General features: G+C 37.1%; 2 protein-coding genes across 6 annotated transcripts in view; one reads left to right on the forward strand and one right to left on the reverse strand.

Moving 5' to 3' along the window:
• LOC131694290 (negative elongation factor E) overlaps positions 1 to 19327 on the forward strand; it is a 315399-nt gene that overhangs the window by 154437 nt on the left and 141635 nt on the right. The window lies entirely within an intron of this gene.
• The window catches only part of LOC131694289 (uncharacterized), a 79548-nt gene that overhangs the window by 25716 nt on the left and 34505 nt on the right, over positions 1 to 19327 (reverse strand). For all 4 annotated transcript variants that reach the window (XM_058982895.1, XM_058982896.1, XM_058982894.1 and 1 more), the window contains 2 exons: positions 13696 to 13903; positions 1889 to 2084 (listed from right to left, as the gene is read on the reverse strand). In XM_058982895.1, coding sequence (XP_058838878.1) covers positions 1889 to 2084; positions 13696 to 13903 — 404 coding nt within the window. The remainder of the gene's footprint in view (positions 1 to 1888; positions 2085 to 13695; positions 13904 to 19327) is intronic.

A 19327-nucleotide genomic window follows, 5' to 3' on the forward strand; every position in this document is an offset into this window, starting at 1 on the left:
ATGAGGAAATCAAGCGGACTTTCTCTTGATTAGCGGAGGACGGTGATTTGAACCGATTATAAATTTATTCGACCGATAGCGACACACGTCCAGATCGGTGACCGAGTGTTAGATAACTGGCTTTCAAATGTGCTGCTGATTACTTTATATCACACGTTATACAATGCATGTACCTAACCATTGTCACAAGCCCAAACTGGACGAGAGTATATAAGAGATCGAGTTGATCGATAAATTCTAGGGGGTATCTAATCGTTTAAATTCAAATTTTTATCTCTAGCTTTAAGTTCAGTAATTTCAAGTTATTTAGAGAAACTGCATGTTTAGGTTAAGGCAAATTTTCATCTAGTTTAAGTTTCATAGCAATAACTTTAATTATAGGCTAAATCTACTCAACAATCCTGATAAAAAAAAATCATATTCAGGCCGTGATCACAGACGGTGATATTGGGGCAATGATTTTTTGCTAGCACATTATCGCTGCAGAGAAAATCACTAGTGATTTTTTATGGTTGTGATCATAGCACAGCATAATCAGCTGTGATAATTATCACTGATGAAATTTTATTTTTGGTGATTTTCCCAGCACTGGTTAAGAATAAAACCATTTCAGCGTAGCAGTTTAAGGGGGAATTATTACATAAACGGTCGAACTCATACTGAATCTTTGCGCGTTGTCCAAAAAAAGTTTTTATTTTTATTAAAGGTTTAAACTTTTCTATTATTTTGAGGACTTTAATAAAAAGTTAAAAATAATTACGGATTGAACAAGTTTCGTGACATTGATATCACATTATTGGTAATTTTAAGCTCTTCCATGTGAAACTAAAAAATATTTTTTTTCTCTATCTAAAAACAATAAAAAATGAGAACTTTGTGATGGCCTCCGACGGGGAATCAGATCGAAATGGTGAGGTAAACAAAAGCTAAAATAGCGTGAAAAAATCACTCCAAAGTTAGGATTCGAATCTGCAATTCTTGAGAATCCGGCCCTGGTTCGAATCCCGCCTTTATGATGCTTATTTCATATATTGCTAATTGCTTTCATTTAACTTACCATTTCGATTTTTTCCCCTTTAGATACTACCAAAATATTAATTATTCGATAATTAATCATTTTATTGCTTTTTTGCCAAAAATAGTAAACAAGAAACAAGTTTCTTTATTTTTTTAGGTTCATACTGAAGAAAGCTTGTAATTTTTTTTGCATTTGTATTTTATTGAATACTTCAACTGACCTATGTGGTCTTGTTGATAACTTATAGCTAATTTTAATTTAATATTAATATCATGAACATCGATAAAGCCATTCTCTTGCAATCTGAAACGCCAACTGAAAAAAAACATGCCAATTTTGCGCGGCAATACCTGCCATTTGAACGAAAATACTTTAACAAAAGAATTTAACATATTTATAATAAACCCTTCAACATAAATAAATAGTTTAAAATTTTAACATGGAAACTATTTTTGTGGACCACGCTCAAAGTTTCAGTATGATTTTGACACCTTATATGATAAGCCCCTAAGCCCCCCTTGAATGGCTAAAATATGTACCAGGATTCGTCGTAGAAATGGCAACAGACAACGTAAAAGACAGTAAAAAAGTATCTGCTCATTTACTGCATCGATGTCTCTATAATGTTTTCAAAACCAACCCATCTACTATCATCTCTAACTATCCTTGGCATTGGTTTTCCCAGTATAAATATGTCATATAGATGTATTTTTATGCTGGAACTAGCTGCAGTGCAGAATCAAGTTTCGTTATAAAAAAAATGTAATTAGAGCACATGTCTTTCATGGATCGTAGCCCCATTTCTGTTTGCAATTATTATGTGGCATGGAGCGCAGAAATGTGCAATCAAATGCTTTAATTAGAGCTTACTCTCGATATTTCTCGTCCGCCGACCGTTCCCGTACGGGGATTCCAGACAGGAACAGGATGATGAGGGTGGTAAAGATAGGCGACATAATTGCCACCCACTCGATGCCATGGATTACGTTCAGCGAGATAACGAAAATTCCCCACCAGATGACGATCTCACCGAAATAGTTGGGGTGCCTCGACATTCGCCAGAGTCCTGTGGAGAAAAGATTGAACGTTAAAACTGGTTGCGAATAGAGAGTAATAGATTGATTTTTTTTAGTTCGGTTTAGTTTTAAATAGGGGAGATGACCCAATAGTGGATGAACTATGCCAACGCCTAAGCAATTTTAAAAGTAAACTAACTCAAACTTACTTATATATGCTATGTATTTATATTTATTTGAAAGATTTTTCAATTCTACAACTAAAAAAAATCCATACATGTAAGTTAAACCTCTACTTTTTGCAAAATGTTCAAAAAAAAGGAAACGCTGTGTAAGACCTGTGATAGTGTTCCTATAGTTGGAAGTCTATGTTCCTATAGTTGTAATATATGTTTTCGCTAATCCACATGGGTTATTTCGTACCATTTTAACAAATATAATGTTTCGAACATTAAATATTATCGAATTGTACTAGTATAAAAGTATAAATAGTACAAACAATTATTAATGTATTTTCAGTTTTTTGGTTTTACAGTAATGTGTTCGACAGGATACCCGGGTATCTTTTCATATTTCAATCCATGAAATTCCAGTGTTCTTCTCCAAGCTGGGGATTGGTATTTAGTGACATCTTAAAACATCCCAAGCTTAGCGTTTTGGGGAATAAAATAGAAGATGTGGAAAACGGGGCTCTGAGCTTCTAGATTTTTTTACCCCGTAACAGGCCGACAAGGGCACCCGGGTACCCAAAAACTGAACTGCTTATAACTGCGGCATTTTCTAAATAAATTTTGACTCTTTTAGCTGTTTTGGATTCAGGAACTCATCTTCTTTTAGACTCTGTGAAAATGAACCGGATGAATTCATCTGGTGGTCGGGATTTCGGATGTTTCGGAGGAATGATCCGGTATTGGAATACCATTTGTAAATTTCAATGGGATACTGGCAATATGGGTATCAAAATTCATGATTTGACCCCGAAACGGACATTCCTGAACAGGTTTTCGTGGGGCCGTGGGTTGCCGTTTGGATGTCAAAGTATCATAAGGTCCCGTAACGATGCATAACAGATTTCTGAAACAATTGTAACAAATTTGATTTTTAAAGGTTAAAGGTGTTTTTGTGTTGTTGGTTAAAAATCATAAAACGTAAAAATAATAAACGAGGACAATTACGAATAATCAATTTAACAACTGGCTACTTGTGTACTTATTTCTATTTTTCCATTGAACGCAATTTTCGTAATTTATTGTCACTTAGAAGTTGTCAACCTCGTTAAAACGACCCCAATCTATTGAATGGAAAAAAGATGTTACATATTCCCAAACTATGTATGTAGAGAATAGAAAGAAACACAACTCTCATATCAGTGGTAGCTGGACTGAGAGAGAGAAGGCGATTAAAAAGTGAACCAGAATAAAAGTAGCAGTGGAAACAAAAAAGAAAACATCTATCCGTACCAGTTTGGGATGAACGGAAATGGTAACACAACTGTATGGTAACACAACTGTACCAACATGACAGGCTGGTTTGACCCAATAGTCGTGCTATACGTTTTTATGAGAACAAATAGCCAAAGCTATTTTTGACACTGGAAACTGCAGTTTAACTTATTTTTATGCATATGTATAAATATTCGTGTTGCGTTTTGTATTTACTTAGCTTTGCAGTTAGAAAAATAAAGCTATTACTATTGCAACTATACCGACATGGCAGACCGTATTGGCCCAATAGTTGTAATACACATTTTATGCGAAAAAATAGCCTAAACTATACCTTTTGATATTGAAAAGTACAGTTTAACTTAGTATTAGAATGCACATGTAAAAATATGCATGGTGGGTTATGTTGTGGACTTAGAAAAAAAACTGGCTCTACTATTACAACTATATCGACATGTTAGGTTACACTGGCCCAATAGTTGTAATGTACGTTTTATGCGAAAGAATAGTCAAAACAATACTGTTTGATATTGGAAAGTACGGTTTAACTTCTTAGTAGAAAGTATATGTAAAAATATTCACGATCGGTTTAGTTTTCACTTAGTTATACGCATAGAAAAAAACTACTCCTGCTAGCGAAATGGTTAGCGCGCTACCGTCGTTATGTAGTCCGCAAAGAAAAAGAATTTAATGCAGATATTTGATACTATTACAGCACAAATTCTTGTAGTATTCTAAGTAATATTAAAAATATGAAATTTATAAACTGATATTTTTCCCTTAACGTTATTTAAATTTTCATCACTATCACAACTATGCCTGCTATCGCAACTATTGGGTCAGCTGCCCTATACTTTTTACTAAAAAATAACTATTTTTTGAGTAAATATTGCAAGAGCTTGAGCTTGTGCGACCACCCCTGGCTGCTACACCGTCATCGGTCTGGACTAGCTGAAGTTGCACAGGGAATTAGTAGATAATTATGCTTGGGAGTAGCGAATTATTTCGATGTGCAACTCCTGGTAATCCTAAAGTGTTTTATTGATCAATACCGGCACTGGCCAGGCCCGAACGTAGATTGCGGAAAGAAAGGTAAGAAATGTTAGTCCGATACTGCACACTACACAAGTATCACGGAAGGAGGATATTTTGTTAGTAAGTGTAAGTATAGGAGTGCGATTTTCCATGTTCTAGTTTTTTTTTTATTTCGATTATAGAGGTTTTAACCTTAGGGTCATTCGCCTCTTCGGGTTAGAAAAGTCTCTTATGAGAAATTTCTAACCCTATGTGCGGGGTCGGGACTCGAACCCAGGTGCGCTGCATACAAGGCAATCGATTTACCAACTACGCTACACCCATCCCCAATGTTCTAGTTATTTTCCATAAGCCTATCTCCGCTACGAAACCAAAACCCTACCCCAGAGAGGTGACTCCACTTTCTGGACTAGATATCGACCCATCAACTCATGGACTTTTTTCACCTCAGAAAAATCTCAACGACCTCGGCTGGGATTGAACCCAGACCATCGGGGATGGGTGCCGGTCAGGCTAAATTTTACTAAAAGGTGTTGTTCTATAACTTCATCGAAAACAGTCAAGCTCTATCTCGAACCAGTAAAAAGCTCACTTTCAAATTATGCCAAATTAGAACTTCCTTGTTCTGTTTAAATGAAAAGAAGGGCTTTGCAAAGCACAACCATTTTTCTAAACATTGTGTAAGGCGGCCAAGTTATTTAGTTTTAGAAAAAAGTTAAAATTCCTGCTAAGCTTACATTCTGGACCGCTGCGAATTGTATTGATGATGAAGCTCCTCCAAGGTGAACGATTTATTTACAAGAAGACTAGAAGAAAATCGACGCATAATAAAACTAGTAAACTAAACAAAATTGGACAGAGGCCCTATTCCCACAGTCACGTCACTTCGTCACTAGAGGAAAATTTCCTTCTAGTCCCTAAGTGACGTGACTGTGAGAATAGGGCCCCACATCGTTTCCACTATTTCTTATAAAAAATGTTACGGTAGGTACGATCCCTGATTACCGACCCGTGAGCCGAAAAAAGTGCGGGTGGGGGAGGAGGACGGCGGCAATAGAAACATTCAAACTTTGAAGATTTTTATGGGCCCTGGAAGGCTGAGTCTTGTGTACCGATCAACTCAGACCCAATTGTGTGTTTTATCATGGCTTATTTTGATCTGAGATAAATCACAGTCTATAGAGAACAGTTGCGCAAAGAGTGAAGTCAAAAAAAGCCTACCTATCGAGCACAATTGAAATCCATCTCTGATACCTCTGCAGCAAAGTTGGATTCTAATTTTGCTCGATAGGTAGACTTTTTTCGGCTTCACTTTCTGCACACTCTTTGCGTACCTTTATACTAGAGCCTTTAAGATAAATAACAATAACTTCACTGTCGCGGTTTGTGTTTACTTATGACGTTTTCGTTTTTTCTTGGTGCTACACCGGTGTAGTGCAAAGAAAGAGATAGACTGATTACACCCAAGTTTGAATGAGTGTAGCACCGACTACACCGGTGTAGTGCACTGTCAAAAACGAATATGCCATTATACTGCGTAATTCTGCTGTTGACTGTGTCATTTGATTCACGCTATTACTGCATAGATAGGTTAGATATATCAAATAGACATACATTTATCAAGTTTGCATGGTACCGAAAATACCAGCACCGGTACCACAAACCGAACAGTAACAATAACGCAAAAATTCAAAATTTGCTTTTGTTACCAAATTCAATAAATTATCTTTTGCTCCGTTAAATAAAGTGTTACAAAGAAAAGAATAAATTGATCACTTCTAAAATATTAGCCCAGTGAAGTAGGGAAATGCAAATATCTTTTTACTAAAACATTTTTTAGTCGAATAGCCAAGGAGGGGGGGGGGGGGCATGTCCCTCGCTGGAGTCGTCCGTCACTATGGTTAAGTGACATTCGATAATTAGGAAATTTAGTGCACTACATTCAAATGACGATTTCACAAAATGTTTTCAGTACATTTTTGCTTATAGAATTTCACTTGCTTTGGAGAGAATCGAAATGCATCATAAAACAATTTTTAAGCATGAGGATTGAGCCACAGGTTAACGTCAATAGAATACACAAAATATTCCTTACTCAATACATTGAAACGGTCAAAGGACAAACAGGAAGTGAAAGCTATGCATAACCTTGGGTTGTTTAGGTCGTCTAACGTCGAAAAGGTCATCATGGATATATATAGAGAAGCTCTTGTGTCTGATGCGACAATCAAGAGGCATTGTTATACTGAAGAGTATCTCATCGCGTGGCATTCACGTTCCGGTTTGCTTTGAGTAAGCATCACTCGCGCCGAAAGGATAAGTATAAGAGCTAAAGTGAATACGACAATTGCTTTTCCCCCTTATTGACACGGTTCCTGCTGGGACACTTTTGCGGTTGAGTAGCCTTCGTTTACTTGTTTTTGGTTGCTCATTATGGCCGATTTCCTCACTTTCCATTTCCATTGCTGAACCAGTTTGCGGTTACGAACTGTCATGTAGTGTGCAAAATAGAGGAAAACGATGGCATTTCGGCTTATAGAAACATGACAGAGTTAGTGTAACAATTATACTAACACGAATCCTTCCAGATCTAGGTTATAATATAAAAGTCGCACTAATTTTGTACGTTGTAATTAATCTTTCAATTAAATTGGTAGTTTTATTCATTATGAATGATTTTCAAACAGACTCGCGAAATGGCCATTTCATCAATAAAAGCGTAAATAAGACGATATCAAGCAATAGAATTATGATTGAACAGCGTAATAGTTCTCAAAACAGCTAGCAAATAGCTCAAATTAAAAGTCACTAAAGAGCTTAGGCAAACAAAAAAGTTCCTCTGTAGAGATTCCAACTAGCCCAAAAGCTTTCACGGAAACCGGATTTGGTTATACCGGATGCAGTGGACAATAAATAAATAGCGTTTTTCTATCGTCCTTCTTGTTCAAGCTAGTAGTAGAACGCACCGCAACGAATGAAGTTTGCGTGAGGTGTTTTTTTCCTTTTCGTCTTTCGTCCAGTTGTTAGAATACATCAAGTTGAAAATAGTTGGTCAGCATAATCCGGTTACAGATTGGAAGATAAATAGTTACTCGTTCAAAGCTCATACGGCAACGAGTGACGCCAATTTAACCGTCTAGGCAGGGATGCTAGATAATATTCTTTAAAAAGCCACAGCATAAGTAAAAAAATCTGTACAAATCTGTGTTAACCCTCAAATTTTAAAATAACTTTACGAAAACCATCTCAAAATTATCACCGTAACGTTTCAGCAGAGACGATTTTCACAATATTAAAAAAAAATGGTTTGCGCCTTTAAGGGTTAATGAAAACGTAAATGTTTGTATCAAAAGCAGTCGCAACATTTTTTTCAGTTTTTGCACGAGGTCAAAAATTGAGAAATCTGTGCTAGTCTGTGCATTTTATGCAAATGTGCAAATCTATGAAATACAAATCAATCTTTGCACCTGGCTTCCCTGAGTCTAGGTAACTGTGTTATTGGTAGATAGTTGTTTGTTGAGTCCACAAAGCAAGGAAACGAATGCAGTTTCATGATATCACGTTTTTGAAACGCGTGTGAGAAATGAAATAGTTATGATAATGGGGTGATGTAAGTTTTATTTTGAAGCCTAATAAAAAAAAATATTCTTGATGAACTTCTCAATTGACCGAAAACAACCTTTTAACATATAGTTTAAATACTGAAAACATTGCTGTATGAAATTTTATTCTCCCTCTGTAAGGTGAAAAAATTAAAAATTTTAATTTGTTAATGTTACAAAATGTATTATAAATAACAAATGCATGTTTATCCCGCCAACTTCAAATTACATTGCATGTGTTGTCTCATTTTTTTGCGGTAACATTTTTTTGGGATTTTTCAGACATACATTTTATTTTAATGTAATATCTACACAAAAATTGCTTTTTACTACTTGCCTTCTCTAAAAATAAGTAGATGTTGGTAACGCCCTACAGATCGAGTTAAATCTGCACTATTTTGATCTGTGGCTCAAATGTTCTGACTGGGCTATGAAGTCCGAGGAATAACACATAGTTATATTGCTCGACAAATAAAAATAACATGAGTTTGATGAGACCCCAGATTGTTTTTCAGAAAAAAAAGGAAAATGGTGAACACTTGGGTTTATGTATCTCAGGATCGATTATATGAACATTTAGAAATTTTTTCTAATATCAAATATAAAAATTGCCACCCATTAGAATTTACTATAAAGCAATATGAATTAAAGTGAAGTAAATAGCTATTTATTGTGCACATTTGATTACTGGATGGCGCAATTAGATTTTGTATGCAGTTCTCAAGTAGCTTTAAAGTCAGGAATTCTGAAATAAATGTTCAAAAGTAGTGCTTTTTTATTGTCAAAAAACATAATTGTAACACAGCTAACTTTAGACATTTAGTATCTTCTAATAAGTTAAATAATTTAGCATCTTTCGAAAAAAAATGGCGATTAATGGAGAATCAACTCTTCAAAAACCATTTATTTGACGATTTGATGTCTTTGGTAAAGTTATTGAGACTGATTTCAGAAACATCTTTGAAGAGACATGAATGCTCTTTGTATTCATAGTATAGAAATTTATTAAGTTATCGGCAAAAACCCCTTTAAAACGATTTTCTGATATAAATGTTCAAGATAGCTTTTACATGAGGTTGACCTTCTGCCAAATTATTAAGAGCAATGGAATACACATTCTTAGCTATTGTACGAGCCTTCAAAACTTGCAAAAAGTCATATTAACCCTTTCACGTCTAACTTTTTTCTAGCACATTTAGGGCTCCAAAACTATTTTCCCTTGAATATGGTGGGGTCAAAAAGCCCGAAGACCATTTTTCATAAAGATAGTACTAGAAGCTGTTCTAATTTTTAGCTTCCAATGTTCAATGCAATTCTCCTAGTATATTTACAATAGTCCAATTGCATGTGAAATGTACTACCCATAAAAGCATAAGAGTCCCCTTATGGATTTTTGTCGAAAATGAGTTATCTATTGGATTGTAAGATTACCAGGTTTGTTTAGAAAATATCGAAAAAATGTCAAAACATGGTTGTCCCATCCATAAGACTCAATGAAAATGTAGGGGAAGATGGGGTAAACGCGCCCCCTAAGGAAATATGATCATAACTCAGCTATAGAACATCAATTGAGAGAATTTAATTAATGATATCGTTTAGCCAACATTTTTCTCTGTAATAACAATCATAAGACTTTTTTTTCAAAATCATTAAAAATCACTCTTTGAAAAATAAGCGGGGCAAAATGCACCACAATAACGGGGCATAATGCACTACGGGGTAGAATGCACCGCAACAACGGGGCAGAATGTTCGGCGAACAAGCAAGTAGTTTTGTTTTCTGACGATATTTCACAAAAGAGCGTCATTAAATGGCCTTAGGTTAAGCAATTAGTAAGTTTTCAGAACGATTTTTCTGTTTTCGATCAAAAACCAGCAAAATCAAATAAGAGGGCCCCCGATGGAACAGAGATATAAATTTAGCAAAAAGTGAATTATTTAGTAGATTTTTCATATGTAGTGCGACAGAATAATGCACAACGGTATAAATAGAACTGGAATGCTCTGATATAATAGTAAAACAGCATTTATAAGAGCTGAAATCCTTGTTGCACGAGCCACAATAAATACATGAAAAGAGCACGTTATTGTTTTTTGTTTATTTCTCGAACTGCTATTGATGTACGGTTATCAAACTTTGACAGTGTATGTTTACTATGGCGGACTTCCGACTGGCATTACTCTTTTCCAGAAATTTTCAGCTGTTTTAGATATAAGCAAGCGGTGCATTTTGCCCCGGAGTGCGTTTTGCCCCATCTTTCCTTAAATCTAGAACAGCGTTTTCGTCGGCTTGCTGATTTTAATATGGGATTCTTGTGCTGTAATGGGCCTTATGTGGAGTCAATGATAATCTTAATTGATAGGTTTTATCAGTTTTCAATGATTTTATCAGACTAATTGCAATAACTTCAGTTCTTAAGCTAATACAGGTATACCTCGATTTAACATACATTTTCAGATACAAATATGTACGTTAAATCGAACAACAGATGTTCGCTTCCAAAAGTTCGTCGTTAGTACGCAACATTTCACAAGAATTCAAGATAATTAATGGGAATAAGTATTACGAACAGTTCAGCATTAGTTGAAAGAAAAATATCTGAACGGCAACATTCAAATCCACTTTGTGTCGCACTTATCGAGATCTTTCACCTTTCATCAATTCTTATACAATACATAATGACACTTCGGATCTTCTCAAAATGTGTAGCATTTTATTTGTCAGTGTATTGCGCATCATGCAAAGCGAACATAATGAGAGGAAAGATGGGGTTTTCATATTTGCAGATCGGCTCACACTTGGCCAATTTTAAAAAACAGTCAGACGAAAAACCAACTCGAAGCAGCCATGTTGAGTTGAAATCTCAGCAAGCAGCTACTGCCCAAAATATGGATAATTATTTATGCCATGTAGAAGAAGCAAGACCTACGGTTTGGATACACGTATCCGGATCTAGGGTCCAGATTCAGACAGTTGCCTAGATCTAAACACCAAGTCTGGGCCTGGCTCAGGTCCGTACTTAGTAATGAGAAAGGGGATGTGTTTGATCCGGGAGCTCTGTTTCGGATCAGGGAGCTGGTCCCAACTCAGACTAAACTAATCGGGATCCATGGACTGGTCTGGATCCGTAATTTTTCCCGGAGTTGGGGTCTAGTCCTAAATTAGAAACAGGCATCTGGAACCCGAACCGAAAGGTTGATACAAAGCATTGTATAGATTTTTAACATTATTATTGTCCAATCTAACCTACCCAGTCGGAAATTCGGAGACCCAGCTGATTTCTGAATGTATTCCGGCAGAGACTAGCTAGAACTCCGGCTGATTTAAATCGTTACTAAAGCAATCACAGAAATGGACTGAAGTAGCCTTCACACCAACAGAGCCGAGGTTGACACATGCTGAAAAACTATTTGATTGTGCGATACATATACATATACAGCTACCGAATTTCGCCATTCCACCGTTAAGTAACTTTGCGATATCATGGGTTTAATATCCCTACGCGCAATTGCATGGTCTACCAAAAAGATAATAGAATCTCACGCAAAAATAATAGAAACTTACCCGTCGGATTTTGGGTGTAACAATACTACATACATAGTTTGCAACAAGGTTTATACCCTTACTTTCCATGCTCTGCTCTGATATCTTTCACGGGTGGGAAAAGCTAGTATTGGCCTTGCGATGCTTTTTCTTCTACCTTCCTTTTTTGGTGATTTGAATCAACTCCTCTAGCGCACTCTAAACTAATGGTGTATTGACAGAGGCGGAGCAAAACCAACGAACTAGAGTATAAATTTCGAGAACCCTTAAGCTCCCAGTCTATTTTAGGCAGGGCCATCAATATGAAGCACCAATTGAAATTTGCCAAAATCATAAATATACGTGTGGTGCATATAAGTCAGTTTCATCACCCAAAGTGTCGATTGATTGTCCCTAAGACAAGACATGACAATAGGGGGCCGTTTTTGTTCCAATTTTACCTCAGAATGGTCCAGCTCCTGATTGGTTGATACTGACGTTTTGAACCGTACGCAATGTTACTGCAGGGATAGCGAAACGATGTATGGCAATGTTGCTATATTTACAGGAAAAGATTGTCATTACTTTTGACAAATAAAATTATTATCGTTAAAAAAGTAAAAATGGCAAAATTGAGCAGAAATTGTGCGGCAAAGTGAAACAAGTATTTATCATGCATTTATCGTATAAGTGGTTGATTAACTTTAACAAAAATAAGACAGAAACCACACCATAATCTAAAACTTTTCAGAAAATAGCTTTATCAAACCTTACTAAACACCCATGACATGGAAATACGGTGCCCTTCATCAATATTGTGGATTCAAGATACAAAATATTGCCGGCATAAAATAAATTAATAAGACACCATGTTCAATAATAAAAATAGCAACACTGTTCGAAAGATTTCGGCAGGGTGAAAATGTGCGAAAAGAAGAATGTCGAAGGAAAAATAAGAAGCCAATTGTCACGTCTTGTCTTAGGATTGTCCCGCAAAGAGTGCTCAGAATAGCGCACAAACCAAATCCGATAAGTCTAACTACCAGACCAACGTGCTTGAAGTTTGTACGTGATTTTCGACATTTTACATGAAGAAAATCCACTAGCTAGTATTTTCCGCTAAGTGGCACTCACAGACCTCTGCAAGAAAACATTAGAGAGATAACTTAATTCTTGTTTTTTGGGGTTTTGCCAACACAAAAACTTGATTCACACTCACAAAAACGCGACGCGAGACAGGACACAATACTTATTCTTCCCATTAACGACAATAAGTATGAACGTTAGTAAGTCGTGTCCTGTTCCGCGTCGTGTTGGTGTGAGTGATAATTTTATTACATACAACTTTGTCGAAAACTGTAAATCAATCGAACTTTGTTGGGAAAAGTTATTAAGTTTATAAGGAGTTTGCTCGTGACCTAATAACTACGTATTGTTGAATCAACAGTCGATTCCCACAACCTTAATTTTTCCGAATTTGGCCTCAGAACTTTAAATTTAAGTTGAAACACGTTCATGGTTGTAGGTGAAAAACGGCACGTAGAGACAGCCCCTGAACTATGAACTGCAACAAATAATTTTAATTGGAAAACCATTTCCATTGTATGTACACTCGGTGGCTCATCAGAATTCCGGCTGACCACCTTATAAAAATGTACTTAATTAAAAGGTGTGGAGTCTATGTATCTAATTGTCGCCAAATAATATTATAGAAATGCACATATACGATGGATAAAACAAGAGAATGAGTTGGATTCCCACCAATGGACAATAAATATAAATCATGAACGTTTAAAGCCAGAAACTTATTGAACATGACACATTGGTTGTTGAAATGTATATTCTATCGATTTCATTTTACTTTGGTAATCGACAATATTTACTAAATCCTAACAACGTACCGAATTATCACATTTTCTAACGAGTCTTTTCGTATTTCCACCAAAGTTTTCCAGCAATAGTTAACCATATATGCCGCAGCGTTACTTGTCCGAAATGACAATTCAAGCATTGTCCTTGAGAAAACTTTCTCGTCGCCATTCAAAGCCTTATACACTTACCGTCGTTGCAAAATTTTCCTTGGTTCACTGGATCCTGGCGGAAGGAGAACTTTTGCAGATCTGCGTACGTTTCTGCAAGCAGACCCGTGATGAACATACCAGTGCCGGCCGAATCCAACGTCGTCATTGTCTTCGGTGCGAGCGGCATCGAGTGTCGGGGTGAATTGATGATAATCACCGGCAGGGAAACGACAAACACCCAAACGGCCTGCGGAGAGATGGAAATAACGGGAGAATAACTTTCAAAGCACTAATCGTATAATCGTGAATTTAAATCTAGAATCTGAATGCTGAAAAATAAAATCTGTTCAGCTATTCTATTAAACTTAATGAACGGAATAGAAAGGAAAGAGGCCAAAGTTATTGTATGACATTACTCAAAAGTTCAAGACATTAAATATTTAAATCAACAATAATTTTTTCTATTCATGGGATCTCGAGTAAAATTTGCAACCATCTGGGGGAAGATTGTAGCACGTAATCGCATATGTTTATGTCATAATAATTGCTTTGGAATAGGAGTGCTAGCTGCGATTCACTCGTCTCTTATTGCAGTACATTGCGTTGCATGACATGTTGGCTTACACTGCCTAATGACCGGATTTTTTTTTTCAGAATCATGCCAGTGCTTATATGTCAGTCATTCAAAAAAAATCATACTTGTTCAGCTTTTTTATATGCATTTGTTCCCAAAGCCCTTTTCAGAGGTTGGTACAAGCATTCCCTAATAAACATCTTATGATCCAAGAGCCTAACAGGTCAGGGTATAATCCAAACAATATGTGGAATCGTTGGATTATATGGGTTAAAGTTCGTGTATAATTTTCTTTATTAGGGTTGTAAGGAATAATAAAAACTTATGTTTTACAGTTTCCAGCAAATCGTAAATAATTGCTCTTGTGATTTCAGTGCACAGATTGAAAATTAAGCATCAATTTGCATTTTTTTTTGCTATAACTTTATAACTTAGTTTTATGATATGCTTGGGAATGGTTTTGTTCCTTGAAATACTCTATTTTTTTAAATTGCAGATGGGTATACAAATTTCATATTTTACACTATACTATATTTAACATAGTAATACAGAAACATGTTTTTGGTCAAGTTAGCTAAGGGCATATGTATCAGTCGTTGTAAAGGGTACCGTCGATCGTTTGGAGCGAGCTCAAGATGGCATAATACAGCTCTACCATATAAGCCAATCACCCCACAACATAGGTGGAGAGAGTTGGGTATCGATTTTCACTACACAGGTCACAACTATGTTAATTTTCAACAAATTTGGACACTTAGAAGTTTTAAATTCAGTAAGTCATCCACTAATTCTTCCCGGGCGTTCCTCAGCGCTGGAATACGATTTGCAAGCTTCAATAGAATACTAACAATATATGTATCAAAATTCTTGGAATTACCTCAGAAGCCCGTTTTTACACGTTATGGACATTATACAAGGAAGTCAGGCTACCCACTTCCTCCCTTCTTCCCCTGTCTAACCATGTGAAGTGAAAATACATTTTTGCTACACTAACCTTGCAAGATTGTTGCCAAATTGCTACTCAAAAAAGATATTCCCCTACCGATTGTAACCGAGTTTTTGGCAATATAAGAACTATAGCACTTGATTGGTGCAAAAACATCTCTCAACTATACTTGGAGTTTCTTGAAATCATCTTATTGCATTCTTTTACTACATTTCTTGAAACACACTTTTTCACATTTCGCATAGAAAATACCAACGTAACTTTAATCGATTATTCACGAAACACGAAACTTTTTACCACTGTTTAAATTACTGTAGGAAAATGTCGTAAACCTCGAATTAGTGCGTTTAAATTTTCATTTCAGTGTTTGATTTCCCGCAATGTAAACAAGTGCAACGATAACTAGTATTAGTAAAACCACTGAATACGTTGCGTGCGGTCATTCTAAATATCTTCGATTGACTCCATTGACTATTTAGAGGGGGGAGGAGATTGGTAAGGGTTTCAGCGTGAAAAAATCACCCCTTTGCATTTTTTTAATTTGAAACGGGTGGTAGGTTATAATTTGTTTTGAAATTTAAATAATGGGAGTCAGTCTACTTAGTTGTGCAATAGTGTCTTTCTCTTGGATTCCATGGTTGGCTAATAGTCAATGGCTATACTCACACTCACTAAAATATGTGTATTGGACTGTTCGTTACCATTTTTAGCCATCAGTAATCGAGGGCTGCAAAGCCAAGCAATGTAATATTATTTTCAAATGGTTTAATTTCAAAGGAATAAATTGGTGGTGCCTCTTGTGCTGTTTCCATAAACCAATTATCTGATGTTCTTGCCTCGATAGCGGATCGGGTAGTAAGAAATACTAACTCAACAACGATCGCGCCCAGTACCACAAAGCCAACTGATAGATCGGAATTCCAGAAAACTATGTTCCGTTCAACATTCAGCGTCTTTAAAAAATTCTATTTCTTGGAATTCGACGAACCTGCAAGAATGTTCCAATAACTGCAATAATATCACGGAAGTGTTAATGAGGTACCCAAGTGCGATTAGTGTCGTAGATACCTTCTGATTTATGTTACTAAGTACACACTTATTTTTATCATTAAATTAAATATATAATTATACTATATAAATAACAATTCAAAGATGCAAATAACATGTTAATCTGCATCTTTGAATTGTTATTTATATAGAATATCTGCATATTTAATTTATTGAGAAAAGGCGGGTGTTACGTTTTTGTTGAATAGTTGGACTTTTCCTCGTCCCTCTCAAGAAAACCATTAAGACTCGAAGTCGGATACAATAAACATCATAAACAACGATTACGCCAAATGTCTCCAAACCGACAACATTACTGTCAAAGAGGAAGTTGATAACAGTTTTAGCCTTCGCCTTGAAAGGTTGTGTTTGCTGATTGGTTGTAGTAACCAAGGCTGTGCAAGCCGTGAATAGGCTAGAAGTTTGTGTACCGTGTCAGTATTTGATGCCGTGTTGGTGCGGAGACAGGCAGGATTGTTGGCTGCGAGAGCGGTCGTTTGGTGGTGGTACCACGCGATAAGCGAGTGTTGGTGCGAAGGCAACGAAGTCTCAGGTAAGCGGCGCCCCACCTTGGTGGTAGTAGTGGTTGCGCTGCATACAACCGGCGCTTGCGACGGCTCGCTTCGTCATCATTCATTCATCCGTATTAGTGCAGATACGGGATTTTTAGTATTTGTGTACGCTGCGTAGTAGGGGAATACCTCTGGACCCACAGGTAAGCGGCGGCCCCACCTTGGTGGTGGTAGTGGTTACGCTGCATACAGTCGGCGCTAAGTGAGACGGAGCTGCATCTTACGCAACATTTCACAAGAATTCAAGATAATTAATGGGAATAAGTATTACGAACAGTTCAGCATTAGTTGAAAGAAAAATATCTGAACGGCAACATTCAAATCCACTTTGTGTCGCACTTATCGAGATCTTTCACCTTTCATCAATTCTTATACAATACATAATGACACTTCGGATCTTCTCAAAATGTGTAGCATTTTATTTGTCAGTGTATTGCGCATCATGCAAAGCGAACATAATGAGAGGAAAGATGGGGTTTTCATATTTGCAGATCGGCTCACACTTGGCCAATTTTAAAAAACAGTCAGACGAAAAACCAACTCGAAGCAGCCATGTTGAGTTGAAATCTCAGCAAGCAGCTGCTGCCCAAAATATGGATAATTATTTATGCCATGTAGAAGAAGCAAGACCTACGGTTTGGATACACGTATCCGGATCTAGGGTCCAGATTCAGACAGTTGCCTAGATCTAAACACCAAGTCTGGGCCTGGCTCAGGTCCGTACTTAGTAATGAGAAAGGGGATGTGTTTGATCCGGGAGCTCTGTTTCGGATCAGGGAGCTGGTCCCAACTCAGACTAAACTAATCGGGATCCATGGACTGGTCTGGATCCGTAATTTTTCCCGGAGTTGGGGTCTAGTCCTAAATTAGAAACAGGCATCTGGAACCCGAACCGAAAGGTTGATACAAAGCATTGTATAGATTTTTAACATTATTATTGTCCAATCTAACCTACCCAGTCGGAAATTCGGAGACCCAGCTGATTTCTGAATGTATTCCGGCAGAGACTAGCTAGAACTCCGGCTGATTTAAATCGTTACTAAAGCAATCACAGAAATGGACTGAAGTAGCCTTCACACCAACAGAGCCGAGGTTGACACATGCTGAAAAACTATTTGATTGTGCGATACATATACATATACAGCTACCGAATTTCGCCATTCCACCGTTAAGTAACTTTGCGATATCATGGGTTTAATATCCCTACGCGCAATTGCATGGTCTACCAAAAAGATAATAGAATCTCACGCAAAAATAATAGAAACTTACCCGTCGGATTTTGGGTGTAACAATACTACATACATAGTTTGCAACAAGGTTTATACCCTTACTTTCCATGCTCTGCTCTGATATCTTTCACGGGTGGGAAAAGCTAGTATTGGCCTTGCGATGCTTTTTCTTCTACCTTCCTTTTTTGGTGATTTGAATCAACTCCTCTAGCGCACTCTAAACTAATGGTGTATTGACAGAGGCGGAGCAAAACCAACGAACTAGAGTATAAATTTCGAGAACCCTTAAGCTCCCAGTCTATTTTAGGCAGGGCCATCAATATGAAGCACCAATTGAAATTTGCCAAAATCATAAATATACGTGTGGTGCATATAAGTCAGTTTCATCACCCAAAGTGTCGATTGATTGTCCCTAAGACAAGACATGACAATAGGGGGCCGTTTTTGTTCCAATTTTACCTCAGAATGGTCCAGCTCCTGATTGGTTGATACTGACGTTTTGAACCGTACGCAATGTTACTGCAGGGATAGCGAAACGATGTATGGCAATGTTGCTATATTTACAGGAAAAGATTGTCATTACTTTTGACAAATAAAATTATTATCGTTAAAAAAGTAAAAATGGCAAAATGGTAGTGGTTACGCTGCATACAGTCGGCGCTAAGTGAGACAGAGCTGCATCTTGTTGGTGAAGCGTCTCGCTTCATCAACACTTTCATCTGTGCTAGTGCAGAAACGGGCTTTTGTGTATTTGTGTACCTAGCCACGCTGCATAGTAAGGAAATACCCCTGGACCCACAGGTAAACAGCGGCTCCATCTTGGTAGTGGTGGTTGCGCTGTGTTCAACCCGAGCGTGACAGAGGGAGACAGCGTGAATCTGCAACTCTTCGAAGGACAGGTAGATTTTAATATAATTTTGCTAGTGTTAGTATTTAATTTACTTACTGTGTATGGTAGGCGAGATGGAGGATAGTGAGATGGAATCCTCCATTTCAAAAGAGCAAAATTCTTCTGATCCCCCTCCCTCAACTCCCCTTAGAATAAAATTATACCGTCAAGGGTCTTCTGGACCTTGGCAGGTTTTCTTCAGGTGGAAAGGAAAGCCATTAAACCTTGTGCAAATTGCACGGGATCGGACTTCACGATTTTCTGCTGTAACAGAGATCGTGAAAGTAAATAGAGATAAACTTCGAGTTAGCATTGATAACACTAGACAAGCTAACGAGATAGTAGCCTGCGAACTCTTCACGCGTGGATATAAAGTTTATATACTTTCGCGCGATATAGAATGCGATGGAGTCA

Source organism: Topomyia yanbarensis, chromosome 3, assembly GCF_030247195.1.
Source record: "Topomyia yanbarensis strain Yona2022 chromosome 3, ASM3024719v1, whole genome shotgun sequence".
Taxonomy (NCBI): domain Eukaryota; kingdom Metazoa; phylum Arthropoda; class Insecta; order Diptera; family Culicidae; genus Topomyia; species Topomyia yanbarensis.